This window comes from Sporisorium graminicola, chromosome SGRAM_22, assembly GCF_005498985.1.
Source record: "Sporisorium graminicola strain CBS 10092 chromosome SGRAM_22, whole genome shotgun sequence".
NCBI classification, from domain to species: Eukaryota; Fungi; Basidiomycota; class Ustilaginomycetes; order Ustilaginales; family Ustilaginaceae; genus Sporisorium; species Sporisorium graminicola.
The window spans coordinates 392569-415606 of record NC_043731.1 but is presented as its reverse complement, the minus strand read 5'-3'; the positions used below and the strand labels follow the sequence as shown (position 1 = coordinate 415606).

Genomic DNA, 23038 nt, shown 5'->3' with positions numbered 1-23038 from the left:
TTTCCCCCGTTTCTTTCCAGAAGATTTCATGATTGGACCCTGAATGTCGTAAACTTCTGTAGCACTTTGCCCTTGACTTTCACCAATCAACCACCACCACGGCCCGCACTTGTCTTGGAAGGCCATCGAGACCAAGCCAGCCTCAGCCTGCTGTATGGGGCACCGCACTTGGCCTCACACACTTCCTGCCAGCGCTCGCTCATGGAGCACATACAGCCAGGCTCGAGGGGGGTGGTCCGTCTCAACATCCGTGGCAGCCGCTCCCGTAATGGCACGGGGCGCGAAGCCGTCTCGATCTCCTCGCAGCAATGGTCCCTTCCCGTCCAACAAGCATTCCCCACTCCGCGCTTCTCACTTGAAGAGATCATCACTCCAGCGGGTCCCTCGATATGCACACAGCCGGCGCCTCCAACAAAGCCATGTTCAGCACGGCTTCGACCGGGTCTTTACCCTTGCGACAATGCCGAAGCTGGCTCTTCTGTCGACGCCGACATTGTCGCCGCGCAGACGTTCCTGCGCAAGCATCATCCCGACATTGACATTCCAGCCCACTTGCTATCCGAACTCATCTACGACAATGCCAACGCTCTTCAAGATACAGCGCACGACCTCGATGGCTCGATGGGTATTGCAGAGGCGCAGGCGATCGCCTTCCTCGGTCCTGTTGCTTTCGAGCACATGCGAGTCTACGCCGTCGTATGCGTAGGTGGTGACAACAACAACTGCCTCCTCCTTCATCAACTCCAAGTACATACCAGCACTGGCGAATCGGTCTCGCTCAAACGAGCGCAGTCCACGAAATCGCAAGCAAAGGGCAAATCGAGAGCGACGGATTCCTCCAGACTGATCTTCGTCCCAGCGCACAGTGCAGAGCAGTTGTTCCGCACTCCCATTCTGCAGATCGTTGCTTCTGCGGACAAAAAGCTTCTCGCTGTTCGCACGCATACCAGCACGATTTTCTACTCGCTGCAACACAGAGACGGCGCAGACGGCTCTCCCTGGCTGCAACTCAAACCTGTATATCAGGCCCACTACGGCTCGGACGAGATCGCTCAGCATCAAGACATTTGCTTCAGTCCCACCAGATCTGCGCTGGCGGCTACTGTAGACAGGCACGGCAACATCGATCTATATCACTTTAGTCTAGAGAACAACCCTGCACAGCAAATCGACCCTGCCTTGGATCCGGTCGCTCCTAGCTCTGATGTAGCTACACCATCAGCATCCAAAACCAAGAAGCGACAGGGCTTCCTGAAAGAACCTCCTGCCCCATCGGCGGCAGCAGCAGCGTCGGTTACCATACGTGTCAAAGTTCAGCGCAACCTTGTCAGACTCTCTCCTCGTGCAACGTCTGACGTTCAAGACGATGCAACTCCGCAGTCCGATCTCGGAGCATTGCCCTCTATCCATGCGCCTTACCGCGTCCTCTTCGCTCCTGACGATGGCAGCCTCTTTGTCTTGAATGGCCATGCTCTTGTCCGCGTTTCGCTCCAACACCCGGTACTTGGACCGGAAGTCGAGACCGGCTCGAACGTGGACACCATTCTCGAGACGGGCCTTTGTCTATCCTCGTTCAGGCGCGTGAGGTTCTACTCCATGGCTCTGATCCAAGCGGACTCGGATCATCAGCTTTTGGCCGTATGCTCCTCAGACACGATTTTCTGGTTTGATCTTCAAGAACCTTACCAGCCGCTCTTTTCGACCGAGCATCATCGAGGAGACGACCCCACCCTCACCCTTACCTATCTGCCTCGCCACAACGCTGCTACAGAAACATCGGCGCGAACGGATGACGACGTCATCATGTGCGTTCTGTCATCAAAACGTAATCAGCTGACATCGTGCTATGTTCTCAGCTCACATCGACAACAGGATTCCGGCCATGATTTGCTGCGTCGCACTTTGACAGAGGATACCTCTGTTAGGTGGACTTACAAGCTTCATCCGACGCCCGTGCTTCTTCCGATAGTCATCTCTCCCAGACCGCGTCACGAAAGAACTGCAGCACCACCTATGTTCATCGACGCGGCTGAGATCCTTCTGGAAGATAAGGTCTCTCGATCGATCCTTGCCTTCCAACTCGATCAACGGGGCGCGTTGCTAGCGCATGTGTTTCGGATGCACGCTCACGAAGACAGTCCAGCACCATCTCATGGGAGTGTGAAGATCGAGATCTTGCCGCCTTTGGACTCTCACCTGTACCGCAACGATCAGTCGCTTGACAGTCGAGCAGACATCGACAGCTCAAGTTACGTCAAGACAAAAAATCTTGATTATCAACAGCTGTACCGCAGCCTGTTTGCCGCTTCCAGTACACGGAAAGCTGACAAGCAGCGCAGCGATGCAATCGTTGATGGAGGCCATGGAGCAGCTCGTCTTGTAGCTGATCTGTTCAACGTCCCGTCAAAGGGGCAAACCGCGGTACAAGCAGCTACGCTTTCGCTCGGTCAGCTCATCACCCGTTTGAATCAAGACAATGACGTCAGAGAGCGGGTACCATCCTCGAGAGCTCCATGGTCCAATGCGCTGGGACTTGAGGGGGACGAGCAAGCGGAGCAAAAACGAACAAAAGCCATCCTCGACTTGCGAGACGATCTTCGACGGACGCTGTCCTCACTCGGTGCGTCGTCTGCCCAAGGCGCATGGTCTCGTGTAGGCACCATTGCATCAGGTCAGAACGAACAAGGGCAGGCCTCTTCCCCCCGGGATGACGTTCTCAAGCGTGCTCTCGAGGGCTCTCGCGATGACGTCCACGCCGAAACGGCACCGTATCTTCCCACGGAAAAGGCGGTGCAGAGCTGGACCGCAACATGGCGACGCTTATTCCAACATTCGCTGCAAAAAGCATCTCGAGAAATGATGCTGGATCTCGCGCTCGAATCCGAAATCTTTGTACGGCCCAAGGCTGGCATCTTGGACGAGGGTGCGCCACGACAGCGTCCGCAGCAGCGACAAGGCACCAATTGGACGGCATTCGAGCATCGCCACATTTACCGATTCGTCGAGGAGCAAGGCGACGTCATCCCCCCACCGCATGTCGGCAGTGTGGGTCTATCGTTTTTCACACCGCTGCGCAGCGGCGATGTGCAGGCTGCTGCTGCTGCTGCTGCGCCGGCGACATCCGGTCACGAGCAGAACGGATCAAAGAGGAATCTGGATGAGGTGGAGCTAGAAGCGCTGTTGCCGAGCACATCGTCGACTGCGCGGCTGCTGCTGGCCGAGTGGCAGCTGGGCGAAGATCCCACAGAGTACAACTACCTCGATCCCTTCCAAGGCTTGCACAGGTTGCCTCGAGCGAGTCGGATGAGGGGTTCGACGGCCCGTGCACGCTCGCGGTCCTTCTCGCGCGCCTCGAGTGTGTCGACCGAAGACCGATCGCGCAGCCACAGCCGCAGTCGCAAGCAGTCGGCGGCTCCCTCGTTGTCCCAATCGGGTATATTTGACTCGCAGGGTGCGTCGTCGTCGTATCCTCCGTCCTTGGTGGCCGCGAGTCGAGCTGACAGCGTGTCCGCTTCGCCTGCCCCTCCGACGCTCGTGTCGAGACGCAAGCAACAACGCGAAGCCATCTCCTCCCAGCCCAACCGCGCACCATCGCAGGTCTACCATCCCGCAGATACACTGAGACATTCGCTACGAGTGCCGCAAACATCGTCAGCCGCACAATCTCAACCTGCAGCCCTTCCCAGGTTCGGTCTGGCGGGCAGCTTTGCCGACTTGACGCCCATCGTATCGCCTCCCTCCTCACAGGTGGGCACCCCAACGCTAGCCCACCTCGGAGCAGCATCTACCCAGATCGAGGCAGGCCGTTTCGGTGCTCGGCCCGTCAGAGCAGACCGACCCCCAAAAAAGAAGAAGCGAGCGAGCGGATTCTGACAACTTTTCACCAGCGCAAGCGAATCCAAACCGACCCGCAGCCGTTGTTTTTCCATTACCGAGAGTGAACAATAAGACAAAAAGTTTGTGAATGAGCGTGAGATTCGATCTAGGACTTTCCACGAAAAATTAATGGCAGCAACTATCCTCGCTGAGTGAGATGGCCTGCCTGACCCTTGGGATTGTAGTCTAGGTGAATGTAGGAACGCTCGACGCCAGTGATGTTTTCAGTACAGTAGGTGATAATTTCTCCCAAATCGTGCGACTCCTTGAGCGAGATCGTATGAGGCAGAACGATGTCCGCCTCGACAATGAGGTTGTCACCTGAATGAAATAGCTCAAACGCCGAGACGCTGTTGACCGAGTTGAAGCGGACGACGCAGTAGAGACATTTGGAGATCTCGGTGGCCGAGGCGACGGCGCCTGAAAGCTTCGAGACGGTCTCCCACAGGGTCTCGATCCATTCGTAAATGATGTAGACGGACAGGACAACACCACCGATCGGGTCCAATGCAGGCCAGCCGAACTTGGATCCGACGATGGGGAAGATGAGCGAGGCTATGTTGAAGACAACATCGTTCTCGGCATCCTGCGCCACAGCACGGACTCCAGACGACTTGGAAGAGCGGTACAGGAGCCACATGACGGTCTTGATGCCGATGGTGGCCAGCATGAAAGCGACACCGATGAAGGGCAGACTGGCAGCGGATTCCGGGTCCTGTTCGCCAGTCAAGAGCACCTCGCGGAGGCGTCCAGCCGACTCGAGAAAGACCTGAACAAACGAGGCGATCATGAGGACGGAAAAGATGACAACGCCGAGCGGTTCCAGACGCTGTTTGCCGACGGGGTACTTGTACATGGTCTTCCACGATCGATAGGCGATGGCTTTCGAGGTGCCAAAGATGATGATGGTGGACAAGAGGTCTAAGGCGCTGTCGACAAACGAGGCGATGAGCGAGACCGAATTGGAAGAAAGTACGGCCACACCTTTGCCTGCAAGAAGGAGGATGTTGATGATGAGGTTGATGTTGATGGCGAATTGAACGGAGCGTGAGGTCTCCTCTTCCTTTGCGCGGCCGGGCACGGTGCTGAGCAGTGCTTGGCGCTCTTCCTCCTGGGAATGATAGGGTCGATGTTGACGCTCCCGGCTATAGTCGCGATCGAGGCTGCCTTGCTCGCGTGAGGACTGCACCACTTTGACCCCCTGCACTTGGCTCAAGGTGGAGCCAGAGATGTTGTGAGCCTCGTGTTCGGGAATATTTTCGACTTGACTGGGGCGGATCGTATTGGCGACGGAGCCGGGAGACGAGATGCCCTCGCGGGGGGTCTGCCCACCACTTGGTGGAGGAGCGGGACTGCTAGTTCCACTAGACAGGGCGATCTGAGACTCGGAACGGCGAATCTGCTCGATGCGGCCTTCGCGTCGAAGCTTTTCGTAGAGCTGGCCAGCGCTGGATGCCGAAGTAGCACCATAGTCACGGCGAACAGACGGACGGTGCCTTGGGTCTGTGCCAGAAGGTGAGCTGGAGAGGGGCTGTTCAGAATCGTCTGGGCCCACTTCCTCCTCGTCTTCCTCGTCCTCCTCTTCCTCGGTTGCCGAAGTCAAATCAAAGGCCTTGCCTTTGGACGGGCGAAGGTCATGATGGTGACGGTTGCTGCGTGAGGAGCGACCGCGTTCGAGATCGGATTTGCTGGAGGAGCGTGGGCTTGACGAAGCACCAAACCACAGCCCGCTGAATGCGTCGATGGCTTTGGCACTGAAACTGCGTTTGAGAGAGCGTTTGGATCTGCCTCTGTCTTCTTCGTCGGTCTCCTCCTCGTCGGAGACATTGCCATCGCTCTCTTCGAGCGTCTTGCGGCCACCGTTCTGAGTGGAGCTGGGCTTCTGCCTGCGCTTCGACTTCTTAGAAGGCTTGGAACGACGCTTCTTTCTCTTTTGCTGGAGTTCATCCTGCTCAGTAAAACGTCGCATGACCTCGTCAGGAAAGCGAGAATCGAGGATCTCGTCGACTTCTCTCCAGCCATCGAGAGTATCATTGAGGCGCTCGTAATAGTCACAGACCGCAGAGGCTTTTGCCCAGCCGAGATGCTTGGTGCGGTGCTTGATTTCCTCCTCGCTGACACGGTGATCCTCGTAGTAGTTGGATCGGTAGTCGACAAGGTTGGCTAGGGCAGAGATGTTGCGGACAGACTCAGCTCTGTCTGGGAAGCCATGGCCGTGTTTGCTGATCATAGCCCTGTAGTTGTACGCTGAGGAGGAAGGGAAGCCGTGAGCAGCAGGATTGCCAATGCCGAAAGAACTGGACCTGCGGCCATTATCGGTGTGGGAGCTCGAGTAGCGATTGTACGCCTCGTCATCGTCGTCGTCGTTTGAGCTGGCTTCTTCAACATGGTCGCCGAAGCGATGGTTGCGGTTCGAACTGATGCTGTCGATGGAAGCATTGGCTTCGTTGTGGTACAGGTCGGGATGGAAGCGGACAGAGGACGAGAGCGGTGCAGATTGGCCATTTGAAGTTGGTGATGGCTCGTCTCGCCGCGAAGGCTGCGCAACGGGCGCATCGATTGGCTGACTCATAGCGTAGGCTATTCTGATGAGTCCAGTGCCTTTGCCTGATCAAGGAAGCAAGAGACAGAACGCGAGAGTGTTGAGAGGTGGTGTAGGGGAGAAAGCTGTGTTAGCAAAAAGTGCTTTTTCTTCCATCCACGTTCCTGGGAGAGATTGCCCTATCGGACGCACGCACGCACGGGGCGTCCCACATTTTTGCTCGTCGAGAAAAAGTGGAGTCTTGCAGCAGCGAGACGGCTTTGGGCGCGGCAGTCAGCTGAACACTGCCAACGCGTAGGCCATCACAGCCAAGAGAAAATTGGAGAAAGCAAACAATCAAGACCCTGAACTGGAACTCATCAACACAGCAGCAATCTTTGAACCTTGTCGGCATCGTCTCCGATTCCCTTGTCTCGTCTTATCGGTACTAGCGACGACTTTCTCATATAGGCACACTGTCTATTGCAACTCGGAGCTGCTCCGACATCGCTACGCCAATCACTGTCGGCCCAGCCACGTCGCATTCCACAAGTCGAGATCAAAAAGAGACAGTCAGGGATCTCGCTGCTCGTGCCGACGCTAGATCGACGCTCGTCGCACCCGTATCGGATCTTTCTTCTTACTCAAGGCTATACAGGACCGCACCCGTCTTCGAGGTACCACATTCGGACTGACGATTGGAGCTGGCTCGGAGAGTCGTGAGCGAGATGCAGGCGTCAACAGCTTCGATATCGTCCATGGCGGCGTCAACAGGCTCGCTTGTACCATTACCAAAGCCAAAGATCGAGACCCTCATTGATGTCTGGTTCCAGCGAAAGGGCGAAGCAGCTTGTCGTCGAGGCAATCTTCATCTCACTCCTCATCATCTCATCTTCGAATCCAAGTCATCTTCTGCCGCGGATTCGCCAGCACGGCAAGTCTCGATACCGCTATCGCTCATCCACAAAGCAACTCGCATCCCGTCCCTTCGCATTTCAACTCAACAAGCATCGCCCTCGCAACGAATCTACCCGATCACGCTCTTCTACAAGACCTTCGATTCAGCCGCCTTTGCCTTCCACTCCGAGAACGACCAGCTTGCCGTCTTTGATAGCCTCAAAGAATGCGCTATCCTCTCCGACGTTACCCAACTCTTCGCGTTTTACTACCAGCCCTCCTCTCGGCTCCAAAGCTGCCGCGTGTACGACCCCAAGAGCGAGTTTGCACGTCAAGGTCTAGGCTCGCGCTCCAAAGCGTGGCGATTCACTGACCTCAATGCTCAGTACGCCTTTTGCGCAACCTATCCTTCGCTCATGGCGGTGCCATCGCGCATCAGCGACACCACGCTTAGCTACGCTGCGAAGTATCGCAGCAAGGCCCGCATCCCTGCTCTGACCTACTTACACTGGGCCAACCATGCGTCCATCACTCGATCCAGTCAGCCCATGGTCGGCTTGAAGAACGCACGCTCCATCCAAGACGAGAAACTCATCGAAGCCATCTTCACTTCGCACCACTTTGCCGATCCCGAATCCATCACAGCCAAAGCAGCTGCAGACGCATCCGGTGGCGCCGCCGCCTCCTCGGCCTCCGGCGCTCCGGCCGTCGCCACCGTCTACGGTGCCACCACCACCAACCTTATTGTTGATGCACGCCCGACCACCAACGCTATGGCCAACGTCGCAAAAGGAGCCGGTACCGAAAACATGGAGTACTACAAAGGCTGCAAAAAGTCATATCTCGGCATCGAAAACATCCACGTCATGCGCGACAGCCTCAATCGACTCACCGATGCGCTGCGCGAGAGCGAGCCCATCGCTACATTTGGCATGCGCGTCGAAGCCCTGGGCGACGCTCCTGCAAACGACTCGGTCACTGATGGCTCTGGCTCTGTGCTGCGTCTCAATCCCACACCCGTCGACCCAGCGGCGCTTCGCAAATCCATGTGGCTCAAGCACATCCAATCGCTCATGGAGGGTTCCATGTCCATCGTGCGCAATGTGCACATAAACAGCTCCCACGTCCTCATCCACTGCTCAGACGGCTGGGACCGCACCTCGCAGCTCGCCGCCATCGCCCAGATCTGCCTCGATCCTTACTTCCGTACCTTTGACGGACTTGCTGTCCTCATCGAAAAGGATTGGCTCAGCTTCGGTCACAAATTCACCGACCGAAGCGGTCTCAAGGGGTCCGATCGATACTTTACCGTCGCCTCCAAGAACAGCTACGGTAGTCAGAATGAGGACCAGGACGATGGCTACGACACGGACCCTGAACTCGACAGGACCAACTCCGGTGGTGGCGGCGGTGGCGGCTTCGATGGACAAGCTGCTGCCAATGCCTTTTGGGGCTTCACAAAGCAGCTCACCGCCAACTTTTCTGCTGCCACCTCGAGCTCTCCAGCTGGCTCCAAAAGGGGCTCCAACATCAAGGAAACCTCGCCTGTCTTCCACCAGTTTCTCGATTGCATGTGGCAGATCATGCGTCAGTTCCCCGAGCGCTTCGAGTACGACTCGGCGTACCTTGTCGAGCTGCACCAAGCGATTTACGAATGCAAGTATGGCACATTCCTCATGGACTGCGAACGAGAACGTCTCAAGCCCCAGGATTCAGACGGCAGGAGCCTCCCGGCCTTGCCGGCGCGCACCGTGAGCGCATGGACGTATCTTCTTTCTTCCGAGATCAAGGCTCGGCATCGCAATTCGCGCTACCAGCCCGAACTCGACGATCGCGATCCGAAGCGCAAGGGAACCGACATGGGTGTCCTCATCGCCGACTCTCGCGACGTGCGCTACTTCGAGCAGCTCTTCCAGAGGGCCGCAGGCGATATGAATGCGGCTCTAGACAAGGAAGCCGATGAACGACGACGCGCTCGCGAGAGATTGGAACGAGCCGTCCGCGGCACCGATGCGGTGACTGCATCCACCGAAGCACCCAAAGCCATTGGCGCAAATGGGGCGCCAGCGGAGAACCCGAATACCACCCCCGCGAAAGTGCCCGGCGGAGGCGAGTTGGAGAAGGCGGAGGCGACCATCGCCGTGGTGGGTGCAGGTGATGCCGATCCGGTGCTCAATCCGCTTGCCGCTGCCGTTGCAGACACAGCGACGACAACGAGCATCCCAAGTAATGGTGTCGTGAACTCTCCTGCACCCGGCGCAGTCGACTTGACCTCGAACGGTCAACTCTCGTACCAGGCAAGGCAACCTCGAAGTCGCGCACAACCGACAGCAGCATCCGCATTTCCAGGCTCCTCGAGCAACGAAGCAGCGAGCGACCCGTCAATGGCTATGGCAAACAACGTTTCAAACGCAGCAGACGCCGCGGCCAATCGGATGAAGAATCTGCTCATCGGCGGGTGGGGCCGGCTGCAAGAGGCTATGGCTGCCCCCCCTGCATCAGAAGCATCGCCCCTTTCAAACGACCAGCTTCATATAGCGCAACGCCCTGCGAGTCCAGCCAAGCCGGCTAGCAACTCGATGTCCGCAGATCCTGTTTCAGCAAGTTCTTCGAATCGGCATCCTCAGGGTGTTCGCGACGGACGCGACCCTCCTCAACCTCATGCATACACGGGCTCAGCGTCCTCGGCACAGGCTGCGCACAATCCATGGGCGGTCAACACGGGCATGCGCGACGAAATGCAGCGCGAACATGTCGCAATGCGCTCGCCGTACGGCCTCGCTCCCAGTGCAGGTCGTCCCGGCTTTGGGACCAGCGAGAGGCACCAGAGCTGGACTGGCTCAACTTATCCAAGCAGCAATGGGACAACCTTGTCCCAAGAATTGGAGGAAAGCAAAGACGAGGCCAAGCAGAGCGCTGGCAATGCCATCACGTCGGATCCATTAGGTGTATTGTGAGGAGCAGCGGAACCGCAAGCATCGTTTACTCAAGTCAAAGTATTGTAACACACGCTGCAGGCTACAACGTGCGTGAAAGAGATCCTTATCGACAAGGCGAAGCGGGCGAGTCGGCGAGAGAGTGCGACTGATTGCAAACGGAACAGCGTATGTACAGAGATGACGTGCTCATCAACCCACAGTCATCAGGGGGGGGGGGGGGGGGGGGGGGGGGGGGAGGGGACCGGAGCGCAGAGAGTGTTCAGAGGAACTTGTTGTACAGGATGAGAAGGATCAAGAGGATAAGGCAGACGATGATTCCTACGGTAACCAGTTTTTGCTGTTTGGCCCTGCAGCGCAAAACGAGAGAGATGGAAGACAGGTCAGCGATGCGCTTTGACAGGGAAAAGTGAGACAGGGAGCGTTGCTCTTGGCTACGTACCGACGAATCATCTTGGACAAGGTCTTTGAAGAGCGATCGATGCTTTGATCTGCTTGTCGAAGCTGTGGAAGATACAAACATATGTGAGGAAAAGTGAGCATGGCGAAAATGGGTGAGGCTTGGCGAGCAAGGCAGCAAATGCACTTACGGTATCTCTTGAGTTCTCGATCTGCTCGCGCTGACTCCTGAGATCACGAAGGATATCGGCGCCAAGGTCTTCAGTCTCCAAGGCAAGACGATTTGATTCCTCCAACCTTCTGGTGCCGTCTTCGAGCGAGGCTGTACCCTGAAGCAGCCTCTGACGATTCGCCGTCGCAGAATCGGCAGCTTCGAGATCGGCATCTTCGTCGGCATAGGCGGGGTCGTATCCGCCTCGCGCTCCTCCTGAAGATGATGACGAAAGACCCGAGCGAACCTCCTTAGTGAGAGCCTGGATCTCTTGCTTGAAGCCTCTGATCTGGACCGAGAAGCGGGAGCGCACGGATTGTGGGAAACCTTGCACTTCAATGTCCATCTGCGAGATCACCTCGTCGGCCTCTTCGAGCTCCATCTCTGCTCTGCGCAGCGTCGACTTTTTGGCCTCGCCATTCTGTGACTTGGCCTGGTCGAGCTTTTGGCGGATGCCCTGCTTGAGCTGTTGCAGATCCGATGCGTAGCTGTCAAAGAGCTCGGACATGATGGGGTCGAGGTCGAGATGCCTGAACGGAAGCGTCGAGATAGCCGGTCGTTGCTGTGTGTTCGCTTATACAGTTGCGATGCCGGTCGTGGTGATGGTGTGGATGTGGATGTGGATGTGGATGATAGCGTGATGGCAATCGTGTAGGAAGGGAAGGGGTTCAGGAGAGAGAGGGTGGGTGATGCACTTCGGCAGAGAGCGTATGCCTGTGTGTGCGTGTGTTGCAGGTGTTGGAGCAATCTAAATTCAACCGCCAAAACTCCACTCCCCGATTTGGAAATAAATAAAATGCATTGGGAACTGGAAATGGAAAGCGTGGGGCACGGCGACCCGCGTGTGAAATCGAGAGAATCAGCGGCCGTGAACGTGTCGCAGCACGCTGTAATATATAACCACTGCGACATTTTCGTCGCTTTAACATTTGGGGGTTTAGCTCAGTTGGTAGAGCGTTCGCTTAGCATCTCGGTGTGCCTACCTTGCGAAAGGTCGCGTGTTCGACTCATGCAGTCTCCAGTGTGCTTTTTTGGGCAGCCCCGGCGCTTCTTCGTTACTGTAAAGAAAGAACAATGGCTGCTCCGCGGATAAAACTTGTGGTCCAAGCACGCACAGCCTTTTTTCTTCTTTTTGGGATCCGACGATGCTGCTGCTCGTTGACATTTCTGTGCGAGAGAGAGCCTTTTGTTGTCTGAACTCGGATTCACTCTGCTGCGTCTGTCCGCTTAGTAGAAGTGGGAGTCTCCCTTGCACTAAGATGAACAGGTTTTGTGCTTATCACAACGTCGGTCAAGGGAGTCGGCGGATTTCAAATATTTTGTGTGTGTGTGTGTGTGTGTGTGTGAGATAGATAGGGCGCGGATTTTGCTGCCATGTACAATGCAATTCCGCGGGGCTCGCTGAGGGTGCGTAATGGCACCAAAACCAAAGCGACTCTCCTCCACATGCTTAGTGGAGCATAAGGTCGGTCTCGCATCAACAGCTCGTTTTCCACAGGGAGTTAGTTCTTGATCAGCAGCAGCAAGAAGGCGCAGTCGCGGGCAGAGTCGAAGCGAGCTAACCCTGAATCCTCTGAAATGGTCAGGTCAGTCCAACATTCGCGTTAAAAAGACGATCGAACACGTTCCTCAGTGTTCGCATTCTCGGCTGTCCTCCCTTACACCCTCGCCTCCCTCTCTTCCGTCACGCATCTTCCGAGAACGAACCCGGATAGAGCTGCACGAAACGCTAAACAAGACCATCGCGTACGGTTCTAGAGGAGAAACTCGCCAGCTTCTTGGTTCGTGCAGAACTGCGCTGCAGAAGGAACCAGTGGCGTACGTCTGACAACGCTGTGAATGCTCCAGGTGATCAGACATTCGCATCGCATCTACCGCGCGGCTGAACACGTCTCGAGCACTATCCCAACATCTGCTTTCGCATCGCCAGCTCGTCTTGCCCTCCACCATCACCGGCTTTTCCGAACGCACGTCAACCCGTCGCTTACCGTCCTAATGCATTCGCAGTCGTCTGCTTTCCCAGCTGCTGCCGAGTCAGCCCCGTCTTCGGGCGCAGTGACACCGGAGCTCTCCTCGCAGCAGCAGAAGCGCCAAGCATCGGGGCTCACGGCTCAGACAGCACCGGCTTCACCCATTCTTCAACCGACACACCGACCAGATGCTGCTGCTGCTGCGGTGCAGGCATCTGCGTCCGACTCGGCCCTCCTCTCCTCTAATAACGCAACGGCGGCTTCTGTATCAGCTGATGTGACGCCCTACGTAGCTCCGCCCATTCCATCCAGCTTCAAGACGTCGTTTGCTGCGTGGTGGAAGGCGAATCCAGTCCAGGATGCTGCTCAGGCCGAGCTACACCTCTATCGATCCACGGGCTACTTTGAAGGCGCTTCGGTAAACAACGTCGTTTGCGAGAATGAAGAGATTCGTGATGGCAAGGGCCTCGCAAACGGCCTCGAGTGGGCACGCCGAGCTAGCACCAGCAGCACAGACGACACCGACTCTTCAAGCGCACCCTCGTCCTCCTCAATCGGATCTTTGTTCCACTCGCCCAAGTTTTGGCCCTTCCACCGCAGCAAGGAGCCATCCACCATGACCATCGGACTCACGCCAGCGTCCGATGGCAAAGTAGGCTGTATCCGTCTCGTCGATATCGGCTCTTCCACCAGCCTCTCTGCTCAAGCTGTCAACAAAAGCTTGCCCGGCTCTGCCTCGGCGTCGCTCACCTCGTCTCCCTCCGTCAGACCCACAGCTGCCAACGGACTTCCAAACCCTTCTGATGCTGCCTTGGACGAGCCGGTGCTCAATGACAACCTCGAACTCACACAGACACTCCAAGACGGCGTCAAGCCATACACACCACCCTCTGGCCGTAAAATCAACATGCTCGAGATCGGTATTCCTTACTCGAAGGGAAAGGAAGCCGAGATCGAGAACGAGACGAAAATTGTGCTTGCCCATGGTTATGGAGCGGGCAGCGCCTTCTTCTTCCAGAACATCCAGTCGATGGCTCAAGTGCCCAACTCGCGCCTGTACGTGCTCGACTGGTTAGGAATGGGCCGTTCTTCGCGTCCCACATTCCACATCCCGTCGAGCGAGACCAAGAATGTCGACACGCGCGTAGCCGCGGCTGAGAGCTTCTTTGTCAGCAGTCTCGAAGATTGGCGAGCCAAGATGGGCTTGGAAAAGATGGTGCTAGTGGGACACAGTCTGGGTGGATACTTGTCGCTGGCGTATGCACTTCGCTATCCTTCTCGCGTCGAGAGGCTCGTGCTGGTGAGCCCCGTCGGCATCCCCACTGCTCCACCGGAAGACGAGGTGTCGGCAAACAGCACGTCTAAGCCCAAGGGCAGGACGGCGGTGGAGCAGGAGGTGCAACAGCCGCAAGAGCGCGTGGCGCCCCAGTCTGTTGCGCAAGAGCTTAAAGACACTAGCACCGCCAACGACATGGCGCGCAAAGCTGCGCAAAATCGTGCTGGCGGCATTATCGAGGGCAATTCAAGCAATAATCCTTCCTCGGCGAGGCAGCCACTGGCACGCTCCGATACGAAACAATCAGTGGACTCGGCCACGGTGCCTCGCTCGGGACAGTCGAGTGAACCGGAGAAAGGATCGCACGAGCCGCCGAGGCTCTCGAAGCGCGTGCGATCCGTGTTCAGCTTCCTGTGGGAGCAGAACGTGTCGCCGTTTGGCATCTTGCGCGGATCGCTCTTCTTTGGGCCCATGTTCGCCGGACGGTACACGTCTCGACGCTTCGGTGCATTGCCCGACGACGAGCTGCGGTCACTGCACGCCTACTGCCAGAGCATCTTCCTGAGCAAGGGATCGGGCGAATACTGCTTGGCGCACATCTTGGCACCAGGAGCGTACGCGCGTCGTCCCATGGTGGACCGCATCGAGCGGCTCAAGATGCCCATGAGCTTCTTGTACGGCGAGCACGACTGGATGGACGTGCGCGGCGGCAAGGAAGCGGTCAAGCGTTTGCGCAAGCAGGGCAACGTCAAGACCAACTGCTTTGTGGTACCTAACAGCGGTCATCACATTTACTTGGACAACCCGAGTCCTTACAACTCTCTGATCAGCAGGATCTTGCGCGGTCAAGCTGATGTGGCGACCAAATGATCAGGTCGTCGTCGGTTTAATAGACATCCTGACGCTGGTCGAGACAGGACAAAATGCACATCTTACACCTCTCTCCATCCCTTCTTGTTCCCAAACGTCACGACACAAGACGCCTCGTGTGATGAACTAACCAAGCTGAGACGGTTGACAGCGGAGTGGCTCAAGACGTGCAAGAAGCGGAGCTCGAGCAGCCAACCACAAGGGCAGCACGGACCAGTCGCTCCGTGTGGGGCCACCTAGCGGCATGCAATAGCGTCACTATGTCCGAAAAGCCCAATTTGACCGAAGGCTTTTGAGTTAGCTGGCGGTCTGGTCTTGCCGGCTGACGGGCATTTTCTGCAGGCGATACATGGCCGGAGAGAGTATCTTGCAACGAGTTTCGCACTCAGAGCGCAGCGCAACACAAGGAAAAGCCGAAATTTGGGTCGGGCTTGTTCGCCGACACTTCCGGAGAGATGGCAACGTAAAGACCGATGGGCTGCCGCGTTTTTGTATCGGGATTGCTGCCAAAAGGCGGGCAAAAAAGGCTGATTTTGGAAAATCAAGAGTGTGTGATTGGAGAGAAAGAGAGAGAGAGAGCAGAGCGCCTTTTGTTGGACCGGTCGATCCGACGCACAAGAAGGTGCTGTTCACTGTTGCTGCTGCTGCTTGCGATCTTTTGCGCCCAGCACACTTTTAGGCTGACAGGAAGGACCCTTGCGCTTTTTATCACACAACCGCTTCCATCACAACCACCTAGGCCATTGAACCGCCACTTGGTCAAATCAGCTTGGGATTGTCAGCAACCACCGCCGCGCAAGTCACAGCTGACTGACTATTTGGCCGAGCATCGCACAGTACTCCAGCTGCCGGCACAAGAAGCCCTCACACACACGGACTTCGACCAAGGGTCACGCATGGAACCGCCGCAGTAGCAGCAGTAACGGCAGCGAAAGCAACAACAGCGACCAGGTTTCCTACCGCCATGAACAGCAATCAGGCGTTCCCAGCTCCTCCCGTCGAAATCTTTGTCGACACGCGAGGAGCACAGATCATGGAGGATGGCGCTTCTAGCCCAGATCAGAGGGACAGCCGTGATATCTACCTGCCCAACCACATTGAGTCTGTATCTCACATCGCTGTTGATGTGGGGGGCTCGCTTGCCAAGGTCGTCTACTTCACCCGTTCACGAACCACCGAGTCCGTGCCATCGTCGCCCACCTTCTCCTCCCCAGCCAGCCTTTCTGCGCCTCTAGCACCTGCTGCTGGTGCATCCACCTCCACGCCCAACACGCTTTCGCCCAAACCCAGCACCTCCAGCTTCCGTTCGCGCCAGCCCTCAGCCAACGGCGCCGTACCGTCTGGCTTCCGTACACCACCTTCGCAGCTCGATTATCCCATCGCATCAGGCACATTGACACCAACAGCCATCCTCGGCTCTCCGCAGCTCGCTTCGGCTTCAGCCATTCACTCCACTCTCCTCAAGCGCCGCTCCCTCCCAGCGGCTTTGCCAGGAGGACGGCTCAATTTCATCAAGTTTGAGACCAACAACATCGACGAATGTATCCACTTTCTGCGCGAACTCATCGAGCGCTCCGCTGCCGCCAACGGCGTCTCGATACAAGACATGCGCAAAGGCGTCAAGCTCATGGCCACAGGCGGAGGTGCCCATCTCATGTATGACCTCTTTGAGCAGGAACTCGGCATCGAAGTCAACAAGGAAGACGAGATGGGTTGCCTTATTACTGGTCTCAACTTCATCACTCTGATCCCCGACGAGGTCTTTTGGTATTCGGACGAGCTGGTCGCAGCCTTGCATTCGCCTCTCCCACAAAACCCAGAGGCCAGAGCAGACGCGCAGGCGTTGCGATCATCCGTGCCCCTGCAGCATCCCTTGCCCCGTCCATCGCCCAACCCGCCCCTGTATGCGCCCGTCTTTGACTCGCATCCCTCGCCCAAGCTGCCCTGTCTGCTCGTCAACATTGGCTCGGGTGTCTCGATCATCAAAGTCGATGACTTCGGCAAATTCGAGCGAGTTTCAGGCACCTCGCTTGGTGGCGGTACTCTGTGGGGTTTGCTCTCCTTGCTTACAGAGGCAGAAACCTTTGACGAGATGCTCGAGCTCTCCGAACAGGGAGACAATGCAAACGTCGATATGCTGGTCGGCGACATTTACGGCTCGGTGGGACTCAACCACCTCGGCCTCAAGAGTTCAACCATTGCCTCTTCGTTCGGCAAGGTCTTCCGCAAAGATCCAAACTCGTCCGCGCCTCGCAACGCCGAAGAGCGCCGCAAGAAGTTTAAGTCGGAAGACATCTGCAAGTCGCTCCTCTACGCCATTTCGAACAACATTGGACAAATCGCCTACATGAACGCGGAAAAGTACAATCTCGACCGTATCTATTTTGGTGGCTGTTTCATTCGCGGCCATCAGGCTACCATCAGTACGCTCTCGTACGCCATCCGCTTCTGGAGCAAAGGCACAAAGCGCGCTTTCTTTTTGAGGCACGAAGGCTACCTCGGCGCGATTGGTGCGTGGATCAAGCATGTATCGCAGGACCCGACCTCTTCCGCTTCCAACACTCGGGCCGCAGCACAGGCTATGGCGGCTGCCATGGCGAGTACATCAACAGCGGGGAGATCGACACCATCCGTGCCGTCGGGTCTTGGACGTTCCGTGTCGCCGGCTTCTTCCTCCGACGAGCCCCTTGATTGGGCACAGATCCAAGCAGCAGCACTTCAACCGCCGGTGCTTAACGGTGATGGGCTGCCCGAACCCGTTGCACCAGGCTCGTCGGTAGTGCTGCCCAATCCGCAACTAACTCGTTTTCAGCAGCAGGAAGGTGCATTTGAAGCGGACAACAAGACGCCGACGCAGGAGTCAACGCAAGAGGAGAAGCAGCTGGGCTCGCAGCAATCCGATCTCGATTTCTTGAATGGTCTCATGTCGCAGCGGCAGAGCCAGCCGGTCCAACCGAAAGCGAATGGCATCAGTCACGACAGTACTGACACTCAGCAGGAGGAGGAGGAGGAGGAGGAGGAGGCGGCGGCGGAAGAAGCAGAAGTCGCAGGCAAAGACGAAACAGCGCAGCTCAACGAGATCCTCGCATCGCTCCAGTCACTGCAGATCCCCGCTGCAAGCACCGGGGCGGATCCGGCTGTAGCACAGGCTGAGCGCAATGAAATTCTTAGCTTGCTCGCCAACCTCGAGCAGACCGAGGAGGTGGTCGGCGGGTTGGAGGGCAAGCTCGACGGCTTGCTTTCGTCGCTCGATTCATTGATAGCGAATCAGGAGGCTCAGCAACTGGCACAGCGCGCGGTCGACAGCGCTACTTGAGACTGTGCGACACGCTCGGTCTCTGTTTGTACTAGTAGGCATACAGATTTATATCAAGGATCACGGACTATTGCGATGCTACTGCATTCACTGCACAGGGGATTGGCGGGTGCTTGACGCTCGTCTTGAGTTTCTGACGGTAGCGTGAGTGTGGAAGTGACGCTGATGGTGATTCTTTCAGGCTGCAGTGAGCACGGCCGTCCAGACGTCCATCGATCTTTCCTGTCTGCCGATTCGCTTGACCGCTTCCTCCAGAGCGTACCTAGTAGCCTGCACCGATTGTTTCAGCCTGAGCGCTGTCTTGTCGCCGCTCGCATCGAACTTGGCAGCGGCATCAGCGGCTTCTCGAGCCATTTCGATCTCCCAGTCGCCATCCTGGAGTCGCTCAGAGGGCGAGAAAGTGAGTTCGCGTTTGACCATCCACCCTGCTTGGACTGCGATGCCTTTCACTTGTTCAGGGCTGAGAGGTGTCTGTATATTCGCACCTTGGACCGGCGACTGACCTTGGAGCAGAGCAGCTAGCAGATGGGGGAGCGCGTCCGGGTGGGAAGCGGCCATGGCCCATTCTGCCAGTAAAAGATGTTTCACTCCGGCCTGTTTGATGGCTGCAAACGTCTGATTAAGCACCTGAGCGGATGGAAAGTACCACAAGCTGTGCGCAAGAACCACGGTATCGAATGTCTGAGTCTCGAGCACTTGCGGGCCCGTCTTGCCCAACGCGAAAGAAACATGCCGCGCCAGTTGGCTGTTCTGCGCCAACTCATCCTGTGCTTGCCGAAGCGTGTACGGCGACCCGTAGTCCCCTTGCGCCGGATCGACACCGATGACTTTGCCTTCCTTTAAGATTCCAGGGTGTGCGGCGATGAGAGCGCCCAGTGCACCGGTCTGATCGCCCTGACCGCACCCGAGATCCATGATGGTTCCGGAGAGCAGCGAGTAGTCCGCTTGGGCATGGTGCGAGCCGGCTGAGGTGGCAGGGCAAGGATCGGAACCTGTCAGCCAAGCATAGAGGATGTCGAGCCGATGTGAGGATTGGATGGTCTGAACACTGTCCGGCTGGCCGCGTGACGAAGCGGGTTGTATGTGGTTCGCTGCCACATCGACCGCTTGGAGTTTGAACAGTTGTTCGGCGCGTGTGTGCGTCATTGTGGTGGGGGACGTGGAAGCTTTGGCGGCGAGACTGCTTGGACGATAAGACGACTTTCCCTTTAGGCCCCTTCGATTAGACGACGACGGTCAAGAGAGTGCGATACCAGAAGGTGACTCGAGGAACCCTTCGAGATGCGGAACCGCCTTCTCCGAGAATGCTTGGTTTTCTCACGCGAGCCGAGCCTTTTTGGACAGCAAGGGTCTCTCTGTCAAACGTCACTTGCCCCATCCCCTGCGCAGCATGATTTGCAGATCAGCCCATCGCACAAGCTCATCTCACTCGCAAGGATCATGCAACACGACACATTCAAGTTCAAGTCAAAACAAGTGCGTTCCTCGTGACGGTTTTGGTAATGCGTCAAGATGGAGAACAGGCTGTTGAGGAGGTCTGAAAGACTAGGAGGAAAGAGGGGTCAGTCGTGCCATCAGTACGTCGCTTTGCGTGCATCAACATCAATGCTGAAATATCGCTGCATCAAGGCGATCTCATTGCAGTATCGGCAGAGGCTACGTCAGCACCCCTGTTGTCAGTGTCTCGTTCACTGATGCTGCCTTGGCGAGTTCCAAACATCAGAAGCGGAACATCCTCACGCTGAACGCCGCGTACAGTGATCACAAGCGAGTCGTACTCGATCTCGCCCGTGCTCAGACGAGCGAGAATGGCGGGCAGCGTCTGTGAAGCACCTGAGCTGGAATGAGGAAACCGATTCTTGACGGCAGTGTTACGGCCCTCGTCATTCTGAACGACGATCTTGGATTTGTTGTCCCAGTACGACATCTATTAGTATGGAGGGATGTAGATTGTTGGATTGCTGTTTGAGGAGATGGTGGTGTTCAATTATGATGTCCTCAGCTCGGCGACTGAGCCATGTCGAGAAAGCAACACGTCCGCGGATGAGCTTCAAGAAATGAACAGCCAGAAATGTGCTGCAAAAATGTGGTCAAGAAAATCGCGCTCCAACAATCAATTGCTGGACGGCTTTTCAAAATCGGTTTCCTTCGCTGTCAAAGCACAACAGCGACCAACGCCAGCAAAGTGAGTCGAGTCGGAAAAGCAACCCGAAGCGTCGTAATTTCGAGCTCTGTTCGGCGCTTCTCGGTCCCCGGCAAAAGGACGTTGCCGAGCAAATGGGGTTCGAGTCGCCGGGCTGTAAGCAATTTCGATTTTTACCCCACACGCCATCCCGCCATCCCGCCGCCCCCCGCATCTCTCTCTATGTTGCTCATCCAACATCATAACCACCTTGCACAGAGCATTGCATCCGAAGATGGCCTCAACTCGACCTGCACCAGAAACGCTGCAGCCGTGCGACATCCGCGAGGAACGCCAGGCATGCTCGTTCGACGTCGACACCATGTCGTGCATCCTGCCCGGCTCCAAAGCCGAACGCGACAATGCACGCTGGCTGCTCTCTCTCCTCAAGAACGATGCCGATCGCACCTTTGATAAGCAGGATCGCGTGTTTCAGTCACGAAACGAGCGCTTCTTCAAAGGCCAGAAGGTGGCACTGCGCTACTTTGAAATCCGCAACCGCCACGGCTTGGAGAAAACGGATGCGGATCTGCTGCGACTCTACACGGACGAGTACCTGCCGATCCAGGTCGCTGAAAGTATGGCCCAGCCCACGCTCATGCGACAGGCGAGCCAAGAGCAGTGGTCCGAGTGGGGCCCCATGGTCCGATCAGGTCGCTGGCTGGGATGCTACATGCAGACCGAGCTTGCCCATGGCTCCAACCTCTCCGCGCTTCGAACCACCGCGACCTTGGATCTCGACAAGGACGAGTGGGTAATCAACACTCCCGAGCCTTCCGCAGGAAAAGTGTGGATCGGAGGCAGCGGCCTCACCGCCACGTACGGCGTGGTCATGGCCAACCTCATCATCAAAGGCAAATCGTATGGCATGCATCCTTTCCTGGTCCACCTCCGCTCGCTTCAAGATCATACGCTGCTACCCGGTCGTCGCATTATGGAGATGGGCTGCAAGCTTGGTGCTCCCGCCATGGACAATGGATACATCTGTTTCGACAGCGTTCGCATCCCTCGTAACAACCTTCTGCAGCGTTTCCAGACAGTTTCCAAGGACGGCGTCTACGAAAAGAGAAACGCCGATGCCCAAGTCATGACGCGCGGCACCATGACGCTCGTTCGTGTCGGACTTGTCGAGATCGCAGCGCACCATCTTTCACGCGCTGCCACCATCGCCATCCGGTATGCCGTTGTTCGTCGCCAGGGCACCTCGGCCACAAGGCCGGACCAGCTAGAACCTAAGATCCTCGACTACCCCTCGGTGCAGACACGCGTGCTCACCGCCCTCTCGAGTGCCTACGCCATTACCTTTGTGAGCCAGCACCTGAGGCGCATGTACAATGACATGATTGCTGAAATCGAGGCCACGGGAAATAGTGGGTTGCTGCCCATCGTGCACGGCTACTCGAGCGTGCTCAAGGCCGTATGTACCAACGAGTCGCTCGCCGGCATCGAACGCTGCCGCAGGAGCATGGGCGGGCATGGTTTTAGTCAGGCGTCCGGATTCGACTTCGAGCGGAATCAGCCCAATGCTGGTCTCATCTACGAAGGCGAAAACTCGATGCTCTTGGCCGGTCCTTCTGCTAATTTCCTGATCAAGCAGCTCAACGAGACGCGCAAACGCAACGGCAAGGCCAGTCGACCTGAACTGGCCTATCTTGAGCAAATCGCGGGTGCTGAGGAGGCCGGGGAGACAATTTCGAGGCGCGCTCAGGGTATCAGTGTGCAGCAGGTGGATGAGCCAACAGCGTTGCTGGACCTGCTGGGATACCGAGCGGCGCTGCTTGTCGATCGACTTGCCAGACATCGCGCATCCACGCAGACTGCCGATGGAACGTTCAAGCACATCGATACAAATCTCGCAGTCCGAGCTTCCAACGCTCATGGAAGCTATCTGCTCGCTTACGCATTTCACGACCTTGTGCAACAGCTCAAGTCGTCTTCTGCTGCCTCTACAAAGCAGCGCTTCGGTGCCGCCGTCCAGACTTCGCACGTCACTGCACTGGACAACTTGCTCCGCTTCTACCTCGTGCAGAATTGCATCCTATCGCAGGACACGATCGGCGACTTTCTCGAGCTGCAGCTGCTCTCAAGTGCGCAGCTGGAAAAGCTCAGGCACAGTGCGGCCAGCTTGCTCTCGGGCCCAATCAGAAGGGATGCCCTGGGACTGGTTGAGAGCTTCGACATGGATGACTGGTACCTCTGCTCTCCGCTGGGAAGCAGCGACGGTCGAGCCTACGAGCGGATGATCGAGTGGATGAAGCTTGAGCCGCTCAACCACACTGGTGAGCGGGGTGCGAGGGATGACAATGGCGTAGTCAAGGGTTATCACGATGGCATTGGTCGATTGATTCGCGGTGAAGCGGTGCAGTTTACTGAGCGAGCTAAGCTGTAAATACATTTGCACTCCACTCATCCTCCAATATATGCTTCATCGTACAACTACATGTCGAACCTCGATTAGCAAGCCATGTGGAACGAGTGTGAGCGAGTCAAGGTATTTTAGTGATTGTGCAAAGTGAACGCAAATCGGGAGCATCGAAGGAAATCGGCGAGCGGGACGCGTCTGTTCCACCGATACAACTGGAAG

At 56.8% G+C, this 23038-nt stretch overlaps 9 protein-coding genes across 9 annotated transcripts; 5 read left to right on the top strand and 4 right to left on the bottom strand.

The window, feature by feature from the left end:
- Positions 1–201: 201 nt before the first annotated feature.
- EX895_003754 (uncharacterized protein) lies at positions 202–3873 on the top strand (the record flags this gene model as incomplete). Its single annotated transcript, XM_029884352.1, has 1 exon — positions 202–3873. The coding sequence occupies one exon, from the start codon at positions 202–204 to the stop codon at positions 3871–3873; it is 3672 nt and encodes a 1223-aa protein (XP_029739062.1).
- Positions 3874–4015: 142 nt separating this feature from the next.
- Positions 4016–6448, bottom strand: EX895_003753 (uncharacterized protein; the record flags this gene model as incomplete). Its single annotated transcript, XM_029884351.1, has 1 exon — positions 4016–6448. The coding sequence occupies one exon, from the start codon at positions 6446–6448 to the stop codon at positions 4016–4018; it is 2433 nt and encodes an 810-aa protein (XP_029739061.1).
- Positions 6449–7155: 707 nt separating this feature from the next.
- EX895_003752 (uncharacterized protein) lies at positions 7156–10251 on the top strand (the record flags this gene model as incomplete). The annotated part of the gene is made up of 1 exon (XM_029884350.1): positions 7156–10251. One exon carries the CDS (start codon positions 7156–7158, stop codon positions 10249–10251), a length of 3096 nt encoding a protein of 1031 aa, XP_029739060.1.
- Positions 10252–10492: 241 nt separating this feature from the next.
- On the bottom strand, positions 10493–11348 carry EX895_003751 (uncharacterized protein; the record flags this gene model as incomplete). The annotated part of the gene is made up of 3 exons (XM_029884349.1): positions 10493–10580; positions 10673–10734; positions 10821–11348. 3 exons carry the CDS (start codon positions 11346–11348, stop codon positions 10493–10495), a joined length of 678 nt encoding a protein of 225 aa, XP_029739059.1.
- A 1487-nt stretch (positions 11349–12835) lies between these two features.
- EX895_003750 (uncharacterized protein) lies at positions 12836–14956 on the top strand (the record flags this gene model as incomplete). Its single annotated transcript, XM_029884348.1, has 1 exon — positions 12836–14956. One exon carries the CDS (start codon positions 12836–12838, stop codon positions 14954–14956), a length of 2121 nt encoding a protein of 706 aa, XP_029739058.1.
- A 964-nt stretch (positions 14957–15920) lies between these two features.
- Positions 15921–18272, top strand: EX895_003749 (uncharacterized protein; the record flags this gene model as incomplete). The annotated part of the gene is made up of 1 exon (XM_029884347.1): positions 15921–18272. The coding sequence occupies one exon, from the start codon at positions 15921–15923 to the stop codon at positions 18270–18272; it is 2352 nt and encodes a 783-aa protein (XP_029739057.1).
- Positions 18273–18449: 177 nt separating this feature from the next.
- Positions 18450–19418, bottom strand: EX895_003748 (uncharacterized protein; the record flags this gene model as incomplete). Its single annotated transcript, XM_029884346.1, has 1 exon — positions 18450–19418. The coding sequence occupies one exon, from the start codon at positions 19416–19418 to the stop codon at positions 18450–18452; it is 969 nt and encodes a 322-aa protein (XP_029739056.1).
- Positions 19419–19896: 478 nt separating this feature from the next.
- On the bottom strand, positions 19897–20199 carry EX895_003747 (uncharacterized protein; the record flags this gene model as incomplete). Its single annotated transcript, XM_029884345.1, has 1 exon — positions 19897–20199. One exon carries the CDS (start codon positions 20197–20199, stop codon positions 19897–19899), a length of 303 nt encoding a protein of 100 aa, XP_029739055.1.
- Positions 20200–20689: 490 nt separating this feature from the next.
- EX895_003746 (uncharacterized protein) lies at positions 20690–22843 on the top strand (the record flags this gene model as incomplete). The annotated part of the gene is made up of 1 exon (XM_029884344.1): positions 20690–22843. The coding sequence occupies one exon, from the start codon at positions 20690–20692 to the stop codon at positions 22841–22843; it is 2154 nt and encodes a 717-aa protein (XP_029739054.1).
- Positions 22844–23038: the final 195 nt, after the last annotated feature.